The 16,673-nt window shown below is 46.9% G+C and overlaps 1 protein-coding gene across 4 annotated transcripts in view; it reads right to left on the bottom strand.

Moving 5' to 3' along the window:
* The window catches only part of SSBP2 (single stranded DNA binding protein 2), a 596,076-nt gene extending 579,760 nt beyond the window's left edge, over positions 1 to 16,316 (bottom strand). The window contains exon 1 of one of the 4 annotated variants that reach the window (XM_029574010.1): positions 16,070 to 16,316. In XM_029574010.1, coding sequence (XP_029429870.1) covers positions 16,070 to 16,125 — 56 coding nt within the window. In that variant the 5' untranslated portion in view covers positions 16,126 to 16,316. The remainder of the gene's footprint in view (positions 1 to 16,069) is intronic. The other 3 variants (XM_029574027.1, XM_029574019.1, XM_029574037.1) reach the window with 3 other exon arrangements.
* Between the last annotated feature and the right edge of the window lie 357 nt (positions 16,317 to 16,673).

Here is a 16,673-nt window from a genome sequence, read left to right as displayed (position 1 = left end):
TCTTGAATTTCCCCCACGCCACCAATTTGTTCAGCCTCCGCAAATCCAGTATAGGAGACTCCTTGAGGATAAGGAAATAGCTGGCATAGAATCCCTGGCCACACTCCTGAGGAGGAACGGGTTTAACTGCCTTCTGCTAAAGGAGTGACTCCACTCCGCTGCAGCTGGGGAGACTGCGCTGAATCGTTGGAGGGTGAAAGAAGCGTAGGCAGTAGCCATATGCCACAATTTTCAGACCTACTGATTTTAAGTGGTATGTAGCCGTTCTGAAAGGAAGCACTGAACTCTTCCCCTCCACCAGAGGAGGGGAGGCAGGTCTCAAAATCGTCACAACTGGTCCTGGATATAGTCGTCTGCCTCGCAGCCCAGTGAGCCTGTCCACATTCTGCACCTTGTGTGGCCAGATAACTTGCTACTTAACCTATCTTCAAAGATATCTGGTTAAGTAGAGATCAGTAAAAGGAGGATAAAAAAATATGTAAAGGGGCCTGTGGCCCCTTTCTCTAGATCCCTTCTCCAAATTCTAGCTGAGGCCCTGTCGGCCTTGCATCTGCCACCCTCAGATCCTGTGAAGTATGGTTACATGTCCCAGCCCACCTAACCCATTACCAATTTAAAGAAATTGTAAATCTTCCCCCTCGCGCCCCCCCCCCCCCCCATCCAAGGTTTATGATCTAGCCAGTATGCAATCACCTGGCCTGGGCTCTCCCAGGACCCTCCGATCTCTCCTCCATCCCTCCATCCATGCCAGGAGCAAGGTATTTCCTTACCCGCTCCCAGGGCTCCAGCGCCGGGTCTGTCAGATTCAGCACTGGAAGTGTAAGTTTCGCACTATTTAAGCTTCCAGCGCTGAATCTGACAGACTCAGTGCTGGTGCGCCAGGAGTGGGTAAGGAAATACCTCGCTCCCCGCACGGAGAGGGAGGGTGGAGGAGGGGTCGGGAGTCCCCAATGTTCCCTCTAAGAAGTGGCTAAGTGTGTGCACTTTTTTTTTTTTTTTTGTGCAAGCAACAATTTTTTCAAACCGACAATTTTTAAGCGCTAGTATTAGTGTTGCACAAAGAAAGCTTTACGTGAGCGACCATGGAAAACTTGTGAGCGATGCTCCAAAATGTATGAGCAATTGCTCACGGGCTCAGCTTAGACAGAACAGTGGTCTGGAGGGGTCCAGGGCGGGTGTGAGTGTAAACCTTGGATGGGTGGGGGGATCCAGAGGAAGGGGAAGATTTACAATTTCTTTAAACTGGTAACAGGGTTACCACAGGCCCCTTTACATTTTTTTCTTTTCTTTTACCGATCTCTACTTAACCTGATATCTTTGAAGTTATCCCGTTAAGGAGCTAGCTATTAGGTCACAGAAGGGCACATAACTTCAAAATCTAACTGGTATACTCAGCAGACATTTAACCCGCTGAATATATGGGACAAATTATCTGGCTAAAGTTGTCTACTACCCGGCCTATTCCATGTGGACCTCAGAAAGTCTTGCCTTACAAATCTGCTAGAATTTTTTGAAAGGGTTAATAAACAAGGGAACAAGGGTGAATTGGTTGATATACAGTGCTAAGAAAAGGTTTGTGAACCCCCAATTATAATAATGAAAATTACAAATTCTTACCACAATACCCTTGGTTGACTGAAACCAGTCTTTTCTTATGCAATAAAAAAGGTATAAATTAATCAATTCTGTGTATCTTGAGACAAAACAACTTACAAAGTAGGAACAATGAGACTAATTTAGAAACAGTACAGGAACCCCTAGTTTCCTTAGCACAACTAATTGGCTAATTAGAATCAAGTGCTTAAGCAATTGTGTAACAATTAACCATTCTGCAGAGTAAATCTGTATGACTGAGTTTGGGCATCCAATCCTAGATAAAGGCCCAAAAGGTTGTCCGTTTGTTCTTTACCATAAAAGTTAGTGGGAACTCATCATGCCGTGATCAAAAGACATTTCAGAGGACTTATGAAAAAGAGTAGTTGATATTCATCTGCCTGTGCAGAGTGACAAGACCACTTCTAAACATTTGGGGGCTCCATCCATCCATTGTCAGATAGTCCTCAAATGGAAAAGTTAAAGACTAAAATGACTCTACCCAAGAGCGGACGTCCTGCCAAAATCACCCCAAGACCAAATCAGAAAACCATCCACAAAGTCACAAAGAGCCCCAGATCTAATGATCTAGACAGACTTCTCTTGCTGCGGCTGATGTGAGGGTTCATGCATCAGCCATCAGGAAAAAAACTAAACGGCAATGGAGGTCATGGAAGAATAGCTAGGAAGAAACCACTGCTCTGAAAAAAAACCATTGCTGCCTGCATCAGGCTTGCCAAAAAAGTGTCTGGATAATCAATAAGACTTCTGGAATAATGTTCTCATAACAGATCAAAAATTGAGATTTTTGGACAAAACAACAAAACTTTTGTTTGATGAAAAACAAACACTGCCATCCAAAGTAAGAAAGTCATCCCAACTGTCAAGAGTGGTAGTGGCAGCACCATGGTGTCGGGCTGCTTTGCTACATCGGGACTTGGACAGCTTGCCATCATTGAAAGAACATGAATTCTGCTTTATAACAGAAAATTCTAGAAGGGAATGTCAGGCCATCTGGCCATGATCTGAAGCTGAGCCAAAGCTGGGAAATACAGCAAGAGAGGAACCCTAACAAGTAAATCTGGTACAGAATGGCTGAAGAAGAGATTTTGAGTTGTAGATTGGCCCAAGTCAAAGTCCCAACTTAAACCCTATTGAAATAGTTGTACCAAGCCAATTCATACAACAAAGCCCTAATATGTCACAGAGTTGAAACAGTTCTGTATGGAAGAATGGACCAAAATTCCTCACGGGTGATGTGAGAGACGGATCAATAATTACAGGAAATGTTTAGTTGAAATTATTGCTGCAAAAGGAGATGTCACCCATTACTGAAGGGTTCACATATTTTTTCACATGCAGACACATTTTTGAATCTTTTTGTTGACTAATAATCAAATTATATCCTTTTGTCTGAGTCATCTATTCAGTGGGGTTATCCTTCTCTCTTATCAGGTTTTAAATTAAGATCTAAGTATAAATTGTGCTAAACTACAGAATATTCTAGAACAGTGGTTCCCAAGCCTAACCTGGGGGAGCCTCAGCCAGTTGGGTTTTCACAATCCCCACAATGAATATGCATGAGATGCACTTGCCACCATTGCATGCAAATCTCTCTCTTGCATATTCATTATGAATACCCTGAAAACCTGGCTGGCTGGGAGTTCCCCAAGAAAAGTTTGGGTTTATAACCTTTTTCTCTGCACTGTAGTGTGTCTGGATTTTCAAAAGGCGTTTGACAAAGTCCATCAGGAGAAGCTCATCAGGAAATTAAAGAATCGTGGGATAGAAGGCAATATCCTATTATGGACTGGTAACTGGCTAAAAAAATAGGAAATGGATAGTAGGACTGAATGGTCATTTCTCTCAATGGGGAAAGGCACATAGTGGGGTTCTCTAGGGACCAGTGCTTTTTAATATATTTATAAATGATCTGGAAAAGGGAGGGATGAGTGAAGTTATCAAATTTGCAGATGATATTAGAAGTTTGGATTAAGAGGATAACTGTCCCATTATATGGTTTCAATTTGAGCAAATTACATTGTCTGATATTTTAAGTCTAAGTCCGCAGATGAATTCTATCAAATGTCAACTTGACCCATGTCCATTTTGGATTATTTGAAGATTGCAGTGTCACTTATAAGCCGCTCCTAAATAGTACAAATGCCTCCTTGAAGGAAGCCCACATGCCTAATGTGTCAAAAAAAAGTCATAATTTGCCCTCTGGAGAAGAATCTGGGTGTATCAGCTAGTGATGTATCCAATTATTTGCCCATTTCAAATCTTCCTTCATTAAGTAAATTAATAGATAAATAAGTTTTATATCAATCTGAAGAATTTGCTGAAGAACAACAAATTTTAGATCGAAACCAATTTGGCTTTAGAAAAGTGCATGGTACTGAAACATTTTTAATTCCTCTATTAGACTCACTTACAGGTAAAGTGGATAGTGGTAAAGCAGTGTTATTAACACGACTTGACATTTCAGTGGTATTTCACACTGTTTGCCATAAAATGTTGATTTCTCATCTCAAATCATTTGGGATTGGAGCAACTGTATCTGAGCGGTTTTCCTCGTTTCTAACAGGTTGTGGGATAATTGCTCCCCCTGGATGGTATTAAAATCTGATGTCTTACAGGGATCGGTGTTACCCACTGATTTATTCAATTTATACTTGCAACCATTAGGAAGAGTTTTAACATCATCAGGAGTTTCCTATCAAATATACATGGATGATATCCAATTCTTTGTGCCATGTAACCTGGATGGGAGTCCGCCTTTAGAATGATTTGATTGCTGTTTCAAAGCTATACATTCTGGAATGGCTGCTAATAGATTGATCTTAAATGTGCCAAAAAAAAAAACCAAACCTGATGTTTTGCAGTTAAGGAGATCTCATGTGCCTATAAATAACATATTTGCTTCCTGGTGATTTTAAGGTGTCAATATCAGATGAAGTTCGTGACTTAAAAGTCTGTTTAGACTCATGGTTAACTCTCTGTCACAGATTAAAAAGGTTGCAGTTGCTGGGGAGGATGGGGAGGTGACTTCTTTTAAGTTATGGGTGATACAGCAATAAAAGTTTTATATTTCTCATGAGAATTTTAGAATTATGCAGACACTGGAATTACGTAAACTGGATTATTGTAGTGCCTTCAGGAATGGTGGATCCTTGCTGCTGCAGAGTGGTTGGCTGGCACCACCTAGCGAACAAGCCCGCTAGGCCCACACCGACAGCTGGCGGATGAGCCCTGTGGTGGGACCAGCTGGGGCTTCACCTATACCAGTCACCTCCCCCCACATTCTGGCAGCCGGCAGGTCTTAGGTGGATCCCAGGAGCAAGCACCAGACAAGCGGGCTGGTCAGGTCCAAGCAAAGTTCGAGACCAGACGGCAAACGAGAAGGTTTCGGACTCCATGGTCGAGGTCGGAATTCAGGAAAACAGGCCGGAGGAAGACAAGACAAGAGCAGACAATAAAAAAGCAAGGTAACAATAGGAAGAAACGTTGCAAGGGGGCCAAACAAGGCAAGGTGGGGGCAAAGCAGAGCAAGGACTCGGGAACAAGGCAAGAGGCAGGAACACGGCAAGATCGCAGGGACACAGAACCACAGAACGCCAGGAAGGAGGCAGGAACACAGGAACCCCAGAACAAGGCAACACGCACTGACTGCAAGGCACATCAGGAGACCTGTGGCTGAGGTGATGATCCAGGGCAAGCAGGGAGGTTTAAATGGCACTGAGGGCTTGGCGTCATCCACCAGGGCCAGCAATAAAGTTTACTCTGTTGGGCACGCAACCGCCACCTGGGAGAAGGGCGGTATTCCTGCCGCGCTTTGTGTCAGCGGCCCTTGGAGCGAGTGAGGTGACTCGCAGGTCCGACCCTGCGTGCCACTGAATGTAACAATTAATGCAAGTCTTTGTATCTCCTGCTGCCAAAGAATCGGTTGCAACTTCTGCAACTCATTTCAAAATGCTGCTGTGAGAATGACTGCTGGAATAAACTGAGAGACGGATATATCACATCAATACCCACAGCTGCATTATTTCCAGTTCATGAAAGAATCCGGTTTAAAGGTCCTTATGCTGGTTCACTAAACTTACGTGAAGAGACTCATTGTCTTTTTGCTTTACTGACCCCCATATGTATCATGGAGACCACTGCATTTTTTTTTTTTGGCCAGAACTGGCTTTCTGTACCCTCATTTAGAAAGCATAAGCTACAGGAACCAAGGGACAGGAGATTTTCTGTTGTAGGACCCACGCTAGGGCAGGCCTGAGCCTGTGCTTTGAGGGATGAAGTAGATCAGTTACAGTTTAGGAACAGGTTGAAAGCAATGTTTTGAAATGCAGGTTTAGAGTGAAGATGTGACTGTGTATACTGTGTACACTGCGCTTTTTACGATTTTGTGAATGTTTTTTTATTGTTATCCCACCACGACGCACAATTACATCGGAACGGTCAGAATCTCAGAAGTATAAATAAACAAATAGTCTGCGAAAGTGAGGAGATGGCTTTGATAGCTCTCAGTGGATGATGCCGTTGGAGATATTCAGCACACGCCTAACCAGCCGTTTGGCTACACTGAACTGCTCAGCGGTACAGGACCCTATTATGTAAATCCCATGGACAAAAAAAAACAAACAAACAAAGAAGCTGCCTCCTTTCCCTTTTAACTTCCTCCCAATCTTATGGCTCCAGCCCTGCTCCGCTGACTGCTCCCTGACGGGTCCTGTCTGGGAGCAGCTGCCACCGAAAAATCTCTCCAGCAGAAACAAGAGGTCAGCCAGAAGCAAAGGACTGCAAGAAGAACTCATTTTTGCTTCAAATACGCCTGGGAACGTGTGTGTAGCGGTACAGAGAGCTGTGCAATACAGTTCCGTTTATTTCTGTTAAAAAAAAAAAATGATATACCGCATGCCCAGTAAAAGTTGCAATAAAAGCGGTTTACAAATTTAACGTATACAATAAAATCCAACATAAAACCAATTACCTACAATAGAGCATAACATACACAAACTACCGACTGCCGCTGCCAGCCCCACCCCTCCACTCCCCCGAGGATAAGCGGCTGCTTTACTGGCACTAAAAACGTATAGCTACCTACAGCACTGCCCCGATGGACGCTGCACCGCGCTCATTAGCTAGCCCATTTTAATTTGACGACATGCTGAATTTTAAAAAAGAGAGCCTGTGGCCTGCCGAGGAAACGCCTGCTCCCGCTGGCCCTCGCTGAAATAAGGGCTGCATGGCGTGACTGCGCTATCGACAAGGGCTCAGCGTTTACCTTGGGGGTAGCCGCGTGCTGCCTTCGGCTGTTTCCTCCTTTCATCCAAATTCGGTGACATCCACGGGAGGTGGGACTCGCTGGCACTCCTCGCCCACCGCCTGCCATCTACAGTTTGCTGCTGGCTTTGCATCCTCAACCACCGCCTCCTCCTCCCCCCCCCCCCCCCCCCCGCCGCAACTTAGCTCGTTCCACTCAAAACAAAATGGGCCGCAGGGCCGCGTATCCCGGCTCCCGGGGCAGCCCGTCACAAAGCGCGAGCAAGCGGCGGGGGCGGGACCATCCACCAAGTTCTCGTGCACTGTACACGCTTCCGGAAAAGGAGTCCCGTCAGGAAGCAACCTACCCCCGAAGTTCCAATAGCGAGCGCGGCTCGCGAGCACAAACGCTTACGGGCATCCCATCATCCCAACCTCATCACAAAATGTGGCTCACCTTACAACCGTTTCATTGTAGCAGATAACCCAGGGTCATACAACCCTCCTAAGGGTGATTAGGCTCTGTGGCATGTCAGCTGTGCAGTAATGTCCCTTGTACCTTGGACTGGGAGGCTGCGTGAGTGGGGGGGACAGAGAGGGCCGTTCTGGTGAGGGCAGAAGTGGCTCGCTGCATGGGTCCAATCCAGACCATCACAGTACACCACCTGTTAGTTTACCCCCCCAGAAGCCAATCAGGGATCTCCTTCTTTTGCTGCATGTCATATTTACCTTTATATTTATTTCCTGCCCCACAGAACAAAAACTCAGAAAGCAGCAGCGCAGGGATGTGAAGAGAGCTGCTTAAGGTCAAGCAGTGACTGCAGGAGCAGGGAATCAAGCCGGAGCCTTCAAATGTCACAGCTCCGTGATGGAAGCTTGCTCGGGATATCCTCTTTTTCTCCACACCTAAGACGCTGTAAGAGTTTGGCTGGATTCGTGTATATTCTGGGTTTCTCTGCATGGCAAAGAGGCCAGCAGCCCATTTTAGATCAGCATAGGAGATGTGGCCTTGGGAAGAAATAAAAAACTGAATTAGAAAAGTCAGGAGAATTCTTGACGGTACACACAGGCTCCAGGGTAGCTGCCTTCATGTGTCTATTTCTGCAAAAACATTAGGTCCCTGACTGCTCAGCCTCCCTCTTATCTTATCCAGTAGTATTCCCCCCCACCTCCCCCACCCAGCTTGGTCATCAAAGCAGCTCTGGATATATCATTAATGTCACTTTTTCTGCCAAGTCCAGCAATTCAAACCCACAAGGGCATCCAAGCTACTAGGAACGAGAGGCAGTCAGGAGCTTGGTTTAGTGCCAATAAAACGGACCCTTTCTCTCTAGCACTTATGTCCTAAGCTTCCTAAAGACAGACAGCTTCCCGCACATTTACCGCTGCAGAGCCCCGATTCACAGGGCCAGGGCCGGTGCAAGGGTATTAGACACCCCCCCCCCCCCCCCAGGTGAAACAGCCCCGGAAGCATTCCTGTTCTTCTCTGTCCCAGCCCTAGTGCCAGGAGAATTCCCCTTCCTCTCCCCTCCCCCCCCCCCCCCCAGCCTCTGGACCACAGGTGTGCGGGGAAAGCAGCGGGAAGCATTATCACTGGCTCCCGCCACAATGGGTGAGGTCCTGGGCGCACAGTCGGCAGTTTCAGCACCACCGCGAACCCCAGAAGTGAAGCAGGAGCAGGACGCTGCTGAAAGCCACTGTCACAGGAGAGAGCCGCGGCGCAAGGGAAGCAGAGGAAGCAGAAGGAAGCACATTAGCAAGCTACAGCAAGGCTTGGGGGCCTCGTTGATGAGGGTCCAGTCTGGGCCTGCCACCCCCTAAAACTGTGGCACTCTAGGTGGCTATCTAGTCCGCCTAGAACTTCCAGCGGCCCTGGAGAGGCCACAGCATGGAGGCAATCTGAAGCCAAACTTGGCCCTGCTTCTCCTTTCTTCCATACTCAAGTAGTACTAACAGGAGGAGGAGGCCCAGGGCTCAGCAAAGATCCACATTTTTCAGCGTCTTCTTCTCACCAGGCAGAGCGGACACGATTTCAGCCGTTCAGGGCACCGGCTCTTCGTTAAAAACGTCTTCAGTTTTGTGGACTACCTGCCGGCATAATTTCTGCTCGCCTGTGCGGCCCCCGCAAGGGACACTTCAGGAGGACCCCGTGCTGCCTTTTAGGAAACCTTTTCCACGTGCACTCGTCCTATGAAGCCGAGCTTCTGAAGGTGCCCTCTTCCACTCAGCAGCTTTCGCTCCATCCTGGAGGATGGAGCGGTTCATTTCGTACGTTTACATACGAAGGGACGTTGTGCCCCTCTCTCTCCCCCCGCCCCCATCCCTGCCAGGCTCAAGGTGACCTTTTTGGAAGACTCTACTTCTGGAGACGGGCTTCAGAGCCAGCCGGAATACGTGTCGGGGCTTTTGCAGAGTTCCCCAGACTTTATGTGGGCATCAGTGGTTCGTTTTCTCAACCACCACGTTTTCCTCTGTACGTGTGATTCTATTGGTGTGCTGCTTAGCTGCTTACAAACTCTACCGCGGCTGTAAATTTTGTGTGGTTATTTAGCCAAAATGTTAAGTTATCTGTTACTTATGCTGCTGCGCACAAGACCACTGAGATTTATTTAATATGCTTAGGGATCTTTTTATGTACGCATGTATTTTGTGTCATTCATGAAATAAGTGTCTCTGCTTATTACTGATATAAGCAAGCACTTCCCTTCATCTTGTTTTTTGAGATTTTTTTTATCACAACGTACAACAGTATCTAATCTAGAGCAGAAGATTCTCCCACCAGACATTCAAGCCTACCCAGGGCTGGACTGAGGAACCTCTGTTCGTTACAGCAAGCACTAAGGGCTGTCAGTATTTAATTATTTAAAATATTTATAACTTGACTATCCACAACACCAAACTATGAAAAAATCACATATATTGAACGTGAATTACTGAAAGGGGTAAACCCTCATAGATGAGCTATTGTACACTTACGCTGTGACAGCGTTTTAACATTTGTGCATGCGTTGCAATTGTGCACGCTCAATGGACATAATCATGGGGTAACCCTTTTCATTTCAGGTAAGATGTGCCGCTGTTCTTGAACAGAGTCAATTTTTTTGAATTTTTTTTTGGAACAATTTTTTAAAGCTTTAACATCAACTCCAACTACTTCAATAGTAAAGAGAGAGACATCCATGGAAAGAGAACTTATCTTTTCAAAGAAAAACGACTAGAGCTAAAGAGCTCGTCAGCTCTGCTCTGCCAAACGCCCCAACACCAGGCAGGTAACAATAAAAACGTACACAAAGTCAATATTCAAACAAGTAAAAATAAAACTGAAAATAATTAAAATATGAACACATAAAAATAATCAACAGATAAAACAAAGGCAAAAAAAATAGTAAAAGTGATAAAATAATCATGTAAAACCACTGCACTGCTAATATGCTCTAGATTTCTGTCCCACCCATTCAATACCAACAAACATCCTGGTTCACCCACAGTGCCTGAACTCTTCTCCTAGAAAGAGCCAGATAACTGCCCTTCTAAGAGCATCTCCCTATCATGTCCAACGCTTAGCATCTCAATTAATATTGCCTGAAACAAAGCAGTCATTTTCCTAACCGTAGGCTTGTTGAAACAGACAACAGTAGCGTCATAACAGCCTGCACCCCTTTTCTTAATCTCTCCAGGCTGGAGTGGAGGCATTACTTTAGCTGTTAGAGCAGCAGGCTGAGCCCCAAGAAAATCAGGGGCCAAGTCCTGCTTCTTCTACTGCCGCTCATTGCAGCCTTGGGCAGGTAACTTCACCCTCAACTGTCTCAGGTACAAACGTAGGGCCTCATTTACTAAGAAGTGTTCCCCATAGACACAGAATGGGAGAAAAGTCATAGTAAATCAGGTTCCTCGGATGGCAAATTCTCACTACGCACAGGATTGACACTGTAACTCCCCCTGCTGAAAGTTCCATGCCCCATCCCCTATTTATTTCGTGCTAAATCCTATCTCGTCCCCCTAGACGATGCATTGTTAGTTTGATTTTGTCATCGCTTGCAATTATACCTTGTATGGTTACTTTTCTCTTGCAGTTATGTTTGACTTTACTCATTGTTAATTTTGCAGTTGTTTGACCTTTTTTGCTCTGTTACCTCACAATTTTGTTTACTTATGCAGTATTACCTATCTTCTAGTACTTTACTAAGTTGTCCCTTCCCCCTCTCCCTGTTATGATGTACTTTCACTCTACTGTTAAAATGTGAACCAACATGATGTTTCATACTAATGCCGGTATAGAAATAGTTATAAATAAATAAAATAAATAAATAAGGACCAACTTCATGCTATTTTGCAAGTTCAGATTTCACTGAATTATAAGGAATCCACTGACCTGGAAGCAATCAAAAATTAATGTACAGGGCAAAAGCCTTATGGCCTTGCCAAAAATGAAAAGTGCACGGTACAACCACACAAAGCTGTCCTGGAATAACACTCCATAACCGGATGCTCAAGGCTGCTTCAATGTTAAGTATGCAGTGAAGAGCCACCTCCAGGCCATCACTCCAGGCCATGGAACAGGGTACAGAAGGACACAGACAATGTCAAGTACTGTAGCATCAATATTAGTGTCATTTCCATCACTTCGAATTGCGCTCCTTGTACTAGGTCAATGGTTCCCAACCTGTGGCGAGTGAGCCCTCGGTGGTGCACAGTAAAGAAAATAAAAACAGTCTCTCTTTACCAGGCTTCTCCTGAGGAAATCAGAAGCAGTCCCTGTGGGCTGGCAGCTCATCGGCAACCCAGGATCAGAAAACCAGCAGCCTCCTAGGGCCCCGCATAGGCCACAAGATCAGTGGTGGCCCAGGGTCTGCGCGGGCTGGGAGATCAGCGGTGACCTGGGAGCCAAGAGAAGAGTGGTGGCCTGAAGTCCGCAGGGGTCAAGAGAGAGAGAGAGACAGTGAAAGCGGTGAGCGTGGGCAACAAAGAGAAACTGGTGGGGACAGACTTGGTAGAGTGGGGAGAGAGACTGGTGGGGATGGGGCAGGGGGAGAGGGAGACTGGTAGAGACCAAGTGGGGGGGGGGGGGAGAGATGGTGACGACAGGCTGGAGGCCCCCAAATCTTTTGCAGGTTGAAAGGGGTCCACACACCCAAAAAGGCTGGGAACCCTTCCTCGTATTCTAATCTCATCAACTTCTTTACTGGAGGCAGAGGCAGAAGGATTACAGAGAATTGGTGGACTCACTACATGTAAAATGTTCAGTGTGAAGATGCAAAGCACAAATTGTCAACGTCATTAATATGACAAAGACTAATACTAGAGAGCAAATGCCCTATGGGGAGAATGTGGAGCTCAGGAGATAGGATACCAAGGATTCTCAGTTCTCAGAATTACTACAAATACTCCATGGTGAAAATGTTACAAACCGTTGAAAACAGTGGCAAATCAAATAGAGGGGAGAAGAAGGGGGAGGGGGCAAGATCCATGCCATCTCAAAACTGATTTTTTAAATCTGCTTATTAGGGTCAGCCTGATGGCTCAGTTGCAAGCGCTGTGTACTGTCATGCAGACAGACCTGGGTTCAATTCCCAGACTCAGGCTTCTGATTCCCAGGCTAGCCGCAGGCAGCATCCACAGCCCAAGGAGGGAGGCACCCACCTACCTAATATGGCTAGTTTAGAGTCCACATTAGCTGTGAACCATGGTCTGTGGGTGTCTGTCTTTGTCCCCACTCCCCTCTGCCCCAACTGAGGACCGTAGCTGCAATGGCTGGGAATATGTAAAATTAGAGCATCTGCTTAAGGTAAGATACAGATCACCAGATGCTGATACATGCACCAGGGTAGAGCAACTCATGTCACAGCCTTTATTTGCTTATGAACATGTGATATTCCATGTTTTCCCAAAGTTGATCTCAAGGCGGATTACAACAAATTTAAGCAAACAGAGGCATTAGAACAGCTTACAATGAAATCAGAATTTGCAGTTAACGTAGCATTGGGATTCAGCATAGTTGTGAAATCTGGATATGTGCACAGGAGTAAATCTCCATGGACAGAAGCCAAATATCCTCTGAACTGAGCTGAATATCTTTATTTCAACACAAGAGATTCAATGCCACCAACTGAATTCACTGCAGGACAGATGGAGCAAAATGTTAGCACTGAAAGCACTGAGCTACTTTCGCTGATAAATCTGAAGCAATTTTTTTTTGGCAGTGGCTCTAAGTTTGGATTCACAGGCCCCTGTATTTCGGTCATAATACAAGAAATGGCTGGCCCCCTATGAAACTATCATATGGCAAGTTTAAAATGAGCAAAACAAACCGCTTCTTCACACAGCACAAAGTTAAACTTGTGGAACTCACTGCCACATGACACAGGAGAGGCAAACATTTTCATACAAGGACTGGACAAGGGAGGCAGCTCAATCAGACCCTAAGAAACATGATGGGGCATCCCTAGTCCATGACCGCAAGATGCTGGGAGGGAAGGACTGGGCAGAGACCACTCAACGCCTGCTCTGTTTCCTACACACCGAGGGCCTGATTCTTCAAGATGTTTTTCCAAAGTGTCCATTGCCTGTCACTATGGGAGAAAGAATGCTGGGCCTGATGAACCTTCACTCTGACCCACTACAGCGGTTCTTATGTTCAACCGTATACGCTTCCCTCACAGTGCCTTTCGCTCAGGGCACTTCAACCCTGCTCTAAAGGGGTGGAAAGTAACTCACTCCACTTGCTTTCCCTGCCCTCCTTGCTAACCATCTCTCTCTCTCCTTCATTCTCTTCTGCTTCCTTTCTCCTCATCCTCCAAGTTTCTTGTTCTCTACCTTGATCCCTCTGTCTTTCATTCGTATATTTCATCCTTCTTCCCTTCTATCTCTTACATTCTCACATCCCCCACCCTGTCTTTCAATCATTTTCTTCCATCTCATCCTCTCCCGTCTGGCCTTTTCTTACTCTTCCCTCTGAACTCTCGTTTTCCTTCCCCTTACTCTTCCCTCTGAACTTTCATTTTCCTTCCCCCTCACTCTTCTCCCCTTTCCCTCTCTTCCCCCTCCATCTCTCTCGCAGGCCTATACAGTTAGTCAGTCACAGGCGGACTCCTTGGATGCCTCAGGACTCTATGCCTAAGCCAGTGGTTCTCAGCCCAGTATCCGAGTATGCCACAGACAAGTCTGGTTTTTAGGATATCCCCAATAAATGTGCATGAATGAGATCTGCCCCTGTCTCCACTGTATGCAAATTATTCACATGCATACTTAATGAGGATATCCTGAAAACCTGATTGGCTGTGGGATCTCCAGGTCAGGTTTGGAAAGCCCACTGGAGGCCACAGAAAAAGTGTGCAGCAGAATTAACCAGCAGGTGGCACTATATAGCGTGATACCAGGTATTCCAGAAGACTGGTACCTGTAGGCAGAGCATTGCAGCACCAGTCAGTACGGAATGCAGATGACCCACCTGGCAGTGCACTGCTCTAGTATTGAGCCTGTGAGCTGGCAACGTAAACACTTGCATAAACTTGTGTAGTGTAGTAATCATATGTTGACATGCTATATATTTGAATGGATACTAAGGAGGAAGAACAAGCCAGATTCCTACTATGTAGATGTGATCAAAAAAAGGAACAAGTTTACAAATGGTATTTAATCAATCTCTCACATGCACACTGCCTTCTTTTACACTTCCAAAACATGTGGAGTTGGGATCTGGGAGTACCTTTAATCATTTTTACAAAAGAAAGCAGTCAAACTAAATATTATTGAAAATCTTCCATGATTGTACTCCAAAAAGTCAGAAAAAAATACACACAAGATAGAATTACAGGGAAATCAGACAAACCATTTAACCATCAAGGCAGCAAAATGAATGTACAAAATCTGCAGAATTTAAGATAAACTTTACTTATTAAATACAATAGATACCCAAAGCACAAACAAAACAAGCATTTGCAATATATGTGTTTCATCTCAATAAGAAAACTATATAGATGCAAATAATATAATTAGCATAGGTAAACAATAACATTAACAAGTTTTTTTTCAGGCTCAATCCCTAGAAGCATTTCTAGAGGAGGTTGCCTCCACCTCTCTCTACATCTTACCATTCAGTCCTAGCTATATAGTAAACTATCAGCCCTTTCCCAAAACAGGAACTGCAAAAAAACTAACAAACACAGGAAAAGCCTCTTGAACTGCCTTATGGTTTCTGACAGCAGAATCTCCTTGTCAGTCGTTGCTATCAAAGAGCTCCTGCAGAATGCTACTGTCTAAACCCCCTGAAGCTTGGCAGACACAAAGAAAACTTTTAAGGCTTAAATTGGGGAAAGAAATCCAAGTTAAAGGAGCCCCAGATCGTTTGAAGAAGATGCAACTCCGGTTCGATGCAGCACGATTTCTCTTGTTACTATTTCTGCAGTAATAGAGCTGCGGCACAATGCACACAAGCAGCTTCCCAGAACAGATCCGGCAGTGCCCAAAAAAAAACCGAAAGCAGGCAGGGTTGGCTGGCTCCCTGCACACTGCCACAGAGCACATCAGAGACAGACAGGGAGACCAGAGATCAGCGCAGCTCCCTCCCATATACATACACAACATGGGAATCACATCCTCAGAGGAAGGGAGCTTTCCGATCCCCCACCCCCACGCACTGTCCTGACAGCCCCGATCCCCAGTGACCGGTCACAACCGCAACAGGGGACCAGCGTCTCCGCCCGATGAAGCGCTTCTTCCTCGCCACTATTGCAGCCTTGCACAGGGGACCAGGAAGAGCAGCCCACAGATCCACACACACACACACACACTCTCCACGCGCAGAACGAGGGGCATCTCCGGGCACCGATCGAGAGATTCGTTTGCAAAAAGTTTCACTCCAGAACTGGGACGGATGCGAGCGGACAAAGCAGCGGCATCCCCCCTGGCTCCCGGCGCAGCGCTTCCTGCCGGGTCCTGCGGGGATCAGAGTTTGAGGGCTGACCCCCACAATCTCCCAGCGGCAGGGAGGTCCGCCCCTTTCCTCTTTTGCCCCCCGCCCCGGGCACCCCCTCCGGGATCCCCACCGCGTGTGCCAGCCCTCGGCCAGGACGCAGCGGCAAAGTTATTTTGGGCGCCCGAGCCGGCGTGGCGAGAGCTGACAAGTTGCCGGTGCCTCCCGGTGGCCGGAGAGCAGAGGGCGGCCCCCCCCCCCCCCCCCCCCCCCCCTCGCTCTCAGCGCCCATAAACTTACTTTTCCCTGGCCTGGCTGTCGGACGGTACGCTGTTACTCTTGCCTTTGGCGTACATGCTTGCAGAAAGCTCCGATTGTCACGCACCTGTCAACCGAACACAGCCTCCCCGGGAACAACCCCGTCACCATGGCGACGCACGGAGTGCCCCCTCCGATTGGCCGGCGGGCGCTCAGGGCACCGCCCCTTTCGTCGTGGTAACTGGCTTGATGGACAGGTTTCCCCGGGATCGGGGCTGAGGCGCGCGACAAACAGCGAAGCTTCCTCCCTCCCCCCCCCTCCCCCCCCCCTGCCTCCCCGCCTCCCTTTTTCCCCTTCCGCGGCACAAAGGGGAATTAGAAACCGTCCTCGGATTTTAAACAACTGGCTGTTCCGTCAGCGCGCCGCCCCTCCCCGCTGCCTGGCAGGCGCCGGCCGAGACGGGGAGAGAGAGAGAGAGAGAGAGAGAGACAGAGGCAAACTGTGGCCTGGCGCACGAAGGCGTGCGGCTGAACCTGTCGGTGCTGAAGGAGAAGCGCGGCCGCGCCGCTTTCTGCTCCTTATCTGAGCACGAACTGTAATGTCTCTCCTCGGCCCCGGCAGAAACAGATAAATAAGGAATGGCCG

The sequence above is a fragment of the Rhinatrema bivittatum genome, chromosome 1, assembly GCF_901001135.1.
Source record: "Rhinatrema bivittatum chromosome 1, aRhiBiv1.1, whole genome shotgun sequence".
Lineage (NCBI taxonomy): Eukaryota > Metazoa > Chordata > Amphibia > Gymnophiona > Rhinatrematidae > Rhinatrema > Rhinatrema bivittatum.
Note: the sequence above shows the minus strand (reverse complement) of the source record. Positions and strands in the feature narration are given on the sequence as shown.